A 5190-nucleotide genomic window follows, 5' to 3' on the forward strand; every position below is an offset into this window, starting at 1 on the left:
TTTTATATCACGCACATAAAACTCACATTTTAAACAAGGAAAAAATAAAAACTTCTCCAAGTTCGCGTTTTAACTTCAAATTAGCTCCTTATATGCTCTTTTACTAATATATGACTTGATTTTACATCTCTCCCTTCAATCTAATAACGATCTGACATTTCCCGCTATTCACAATCATGCGCGTGTCAATGTTCGCTCTCTTGAGCTTCCCTACGACGTGAATACGCAGAACAAATATACCGTTTGACACCTGGAAACGCCGTACCCCAGCTTGGCACTCGGTAAAGCCCCACTTTGTCCCCGAGGATAATAAAGTTCTTGCACGAGAACGCGAAGGATCCTCCAGAAAGTCCTCGCGAGGGTATTCCTTTGTTCGTTGCTTTGTGGTTACTCGACAAGGACGAAGAGGGGCGGCCAAAGCTTGTCAACCACTCGCGCCAACCCTTCCCCCCCGTAATTCCGCCGCGCCCAGTTGCCAAGCAGCCCTTTCCCTCTTCCACTCTCTCGCTCACTATCTCTCTTTCTCTCTCACACTCTTCGCGGCTTCCACGTTATTCCACTTTGCGAGAAACGCTCCTCGATTTATCGCGGAATAAACAAGCGTACTCTGCCCTCCTGTTTCCCCCGCGACGCGATTTACGCCCTGTAATTCGCGTTAAAACCCGGGGACTGTCGCGCGACCTTCGAAGATATAACGCCGCTTGTAATTCGTAGGAAAATAGAGCCGGTGGGCTTGAAGAGGGTCTTAAACTCTAAGCTGAACGTAAGCGACGCTCTCTAATTTACCGAGAGATCTAAAATTCTGCGAATTTAGAAGTCCCGATATTTTTTCCAGGTTTCTTTCTTTTTTCAATGATTGAAAACAGCACGAAAGAATAGGTAAGTAAGTCTGCGAAGCGTCTATTACGCGCTTTAAAGTTTCGAAAATTACAAATTAAATGACAGAAGAAAATTCTATTATCGAAAATAAAATCTTGTGATAACATAAATCACACATTTACTTTACAAAATACTGTTAAAAATACACAAAGATGCAGAACACAGTAGATAAACTAAAAATAAATAAAACAAGTGAGTCGTAAAATCAAAATGTTTCGCTGTAGCCCTTCGAACATAAAAAGATCTGCACGCGACGAGCTTCAACTATGTCGCAACGATTTTATTGCCTGCTTTACGGCTTTACCGTTGAACTGCCCCGAGTTTTACGAATATTCCTAGAAAAGAGTATTGTCTAGTACAACACCATTTGTCCAACAAATACATTTCATAGACCAAACTCGTTGCGATAGTCCTAAAGAAAGAAATTCTGAGACAAAAGTCCTGAATTTGCAATATTTAATGCAAAAAGGCTTTTCTAAGTTCACTCGTTCATTATTTCAAAATAATTATTCTGTATATTCTCACAAAATATTTCAAAGTTATTCTGAAACACCATGTGTCGCAGTAGAAAAATAGATATCTTCCTTTAATAAATATTATATAAATGAAATATAAATATTTCATTAACAGAAAATTTAACACTACGTTAAAAGTTATATTTGCACGTAACATTTTCACATGCTTGTTTTCATCATTTCCCGCTCCAAAATGTGAGAAAAAAATATTCCGAAGATAAATTACAAATTTTTTTTCCAAAGGAAAGACTTGGCGAGAGCTTGATTTCGCTTTTCCCCGGCGTTCCTTCGCGAAATATATATCTCGTGGTGGAATATGCGTCTTATTTTCGCGTTAGACGAGCTCTTAATGTAAAAGCGCCCGCGTAAAGGGATTCCGGCGTCGCGAGCGCGAAATAAAGATTTCGCACGAACGAACGAACGAGGAAACGAACGAAACGATGGAATCCGGATCCGCGAAACTTTCCGCGACTACGAGAGACGAAGAAAGAGCAAAGTTTCCGCGCTTTCCGTCTGAGCGCGCGGAGATTTACAAGTCACGTAGCGTCGTAAGCTTATAAATCTTTAATGCTCCGTCTTTCAGCGCGCCGCCGGGAAATATTGTGCGCGAACGATGAGAAAAATGTGGGTCAGACGCGAAGAATAGAATACGAGCGGGATCTTCCAGATATGAGAAGTCGCAGGTACAAAGATCCGATTGTAGTCTGCGGGGCGGTTTAAAGAGCAAAAGATTGGAGACTATCAGAAACGACTTAGGAAGCTTGAAGGAAAACTTGAAAGAAGAATCAAAGGCCGATAGTCCAAACGCGCGAAAGATTAGAGAATACAAAGAAGTTCAGAAGTCAAAAAGTGTTGTGGAATTTCGCATAAAGCTAAATCTGACATTATTTAAAATTTTTCAAATAGTTTACAATAAATCAATAATTTTTGTCGATAAAAGCTATTTGTCTTCTTTCGCCAATTAACTTTCCAAAATAGTTATCAATATAAATGTTATTCGACGTCTAATTTTTCAGGCAAAATTTATCTTAATAAAATTTTAATTCAAGACTTTAATTAAAAGGCTTATTTCAAAATGGTCTTAAATTTATATCTTTACAAATAAACATAATGGACTTGTAAAGGTTTTATTAATTGTGTTCCAATTAAAAAAATGTAAATTTAAAATATTTTAGACAAAAAATCTATTTAATTAACAAAATACCTAATATTAACAATGAAAAAATTATGGAAGAGAAAGTCCATGAAAAATACTTGCCATAAAATATTTTACAATTTATTTTGGAAGAAGTCTGTACGACGCGTATCAGTTGTGTGAACGTTTGTTATCGATACGTGTCGCGTACGACAACAAGGATAACAAAAGATGTCCGTAAGCAGGTGCTACACGAGTATGGAGCGAATACTTCGCGCTAAAAGCAAAATGTCATTCGCATAATGCGAACGCTTCCCGCTGGCGAACGCTTTTGTGCCGAAAGCAGCATACTCGATTCGTTTTCATTCGCATTTATCACCTATCGGGGGTCGCGCACGTATAAAGGGAGAAGCAAAATACACTCGGGACGAAGATGGAGAACGGGCGAAAGCATTTACTCTCCGCAAAAGAAAACGCGCGGAGGGAAAAGATATTACGTATACGACAAGGATCTTCAAGCCGCGCGAAAATTCGCAGCAGCATCTTCTCTATCAAATTTTGGAATTCTTGATATTTTAAAATAAATTAGAAATCAGAAAAGGTAATGTAAAATTTACCTTAAATTAAAATAACTAACAAAATATCAGAATAAAAACTAACCCGGCGATTATAGGATTTCGTATTTATTTTCATGCAAATATTAAATTAATATGTTATTAATTAAAGTTTTCATTTTACTTATTAAATAAACAATTTACAATCCAATAAATAATATCATGAAGATCTCAAAAACTTACTTCTTCATTGCATGATATCTTTTACATATTTATCAGTAATTCATATATTACATGTACAACATATACACAGAAATGTGTATATTGTATAAAAATTTTTAAACAATATTTCGTACACACAATAAAAAAATTCAGATGCATTCAAGAGAAAAATGTGTCAAGTAAATCAATAAAAATTCAGTAAACACATACACACATTCACAGGAAATAAATATATTTTATTTGCTGAAGAAAGTATTAAAAAATTCAACAATACAGATAAAAGATGTATTTCGACAAACTATAAATGTAAACTTTAATTGACATTTAATTAAATTCAAACTAATTTAATTTCATATAAAATATTTTCTATTTTAAAAATTTTCAGAAATATTGTGTGTGTTGTTTTATTCCTTATATATTGTTTTATTCCTTCAAAATATTAGAGATAATGCTCAATTTGTTTTAAGGTTAAGGCATCTGAATTTTTGTTTTGCAGTGTACGTGACGAAAAGATGCAGCAAGACTCACCATTCGATGCTCCGGTATCCCTTGAGGCAGCAGTGAAGAGCCTTGAACGCACCCACGTTGGCATACTCCGTGGTAACGACCTCCTTCGTGAACCTCAGGCCACCAGGTAGATGATCGAACTTGTGTATCGAGCAATAATCCTTCAACTCGTTGCCGTGGCCGATCGTCGACAGCACCGCGAGCGCAACGATAGCGTGTATAACCGTCGAAATCCTCATTTTCGCGTTCATTATTCACCACTCTGATTCGTCTAATCAAACACTCCGATACACTCGCGCACACCGCGTTACGATACTTCGCGATTTGTTTCCTTCGAAACTCGGCGTTTCGCCCGAGACTCGCAATCCGTGTCGCGTGAGATTCACGACGTCACGCTGTCGAATTCACCACCGTCCGCACCAGTTTTCGCGATAATACGCGCATCGTCGCGCCATCGAAGCTCGCAATTCACACCGAATCGTCGGCAATTCGCAGTCCGCGTCATACGAGCGTCTTTCCGGAATCCACGACTTGAACTCGCGATTTCAACGACTTGTTGTACGCAAAATGGCAGTGAGACACGTGAAGTCGCTGCGTAATGACACCGCACCAAAGTTGGTGGTCGCAGTGCGCCACTCCGAAAACTCTAAAACTCTGAACTTGCCGAGGCGCGAATTCGACGGCGTTCGCGCGCACTTGTAACGGTCGCGACGAAATGTGATTCAGCACAAATGTGATTCGCGGCAGCCCGGGTATACCGTATCGCCGGCGAATGGCAAACAATGCACCGATGCTCGAACCGCGGGACAAAATGCTCTCGGAACTCTTCACGACGGAAGGCGAGCGTATCCGCCGCTTGTTTGCTGTCAAACACGGCGCTCTGCCGGGGACGCGTTTACCTGGGAACGTTAAACACTCGAAACATCAGCGCTTCGCTTCCTTTGGTCTCCTGTCTCTCGCCCGCGCTTTACTTGTCTTCAGTGGATCGAGACTTCAGTCGACAGCTCGCTTCATCTTTTCTGTCTGGAGGCGAGACTTCTCGGCTAATATTTGCGCGAGACGGCTCACGCACCGCTTTGTGTCCAAGTGCGGCGTATATTAACGAACACTTGAGATCGTATGCCTCGTCTACGCCGGCCGCTTTGATGGGGAACGATGATATCGCTCGAAGACTGGTACTACACGACGCGGAATACACTATACCAAACTCAGTGCACACCCCACGGCATCCGACGACTCACTGACTGGCGCGTAGCGGCGTTTCAAATGAGCTGCCTGTTGCCTAAGTTGCCTTGCGTCGTTTCGGTCGACCTCGGCATCGCTCGGTCGCGCTCGCGGTGCCGGCCGGCGCGTGTTTATACACAAGCAGTGGCGACAA

The 5190-nt window shown here is 40.7% G+C and overlaps 1 protein-coding gene across 1 annotated transcript in view; it reads right to left on the minus strand.

The window, feature by feature from the left end:
- Positions 1–5088, minus strand: part of LOC105676823 (interleukin-1 receptor accessory protein-like 1-B) — a 155690-nt gene extending 150602 nt beyond the window's left edge. Inside the window, exon 1 of the mRNA XM_012375013.2 lies at positions 3834–5088. Coding sequence (XP_012230436.2) covers positions 3834–4063 — 230 coding nt within the window. The 5' untranslated portion in view covers positions 4064–5088. The remainder of the gene's footprint in view (positions 1–3833) is intronic.
- Between the last annotated feature and the right edge of the window lie 102 nt (positions 5089–5190).

Source organism: Linepithema humile, chromosome 8 (assembly GCF_040581485.1).
Source record: "Linepithema humile isolate Giens D197 chromosome 8, Lhum_UNIL_v1.0, whole genome shotgun sequence".
In the NCBI taxonomy this organism is placed as follows: Eukaryota; Metazoa; Arthropoda; class Insecta; order Hymenoptera; family Formicidae; genus Linepithema; species Linepithema humile.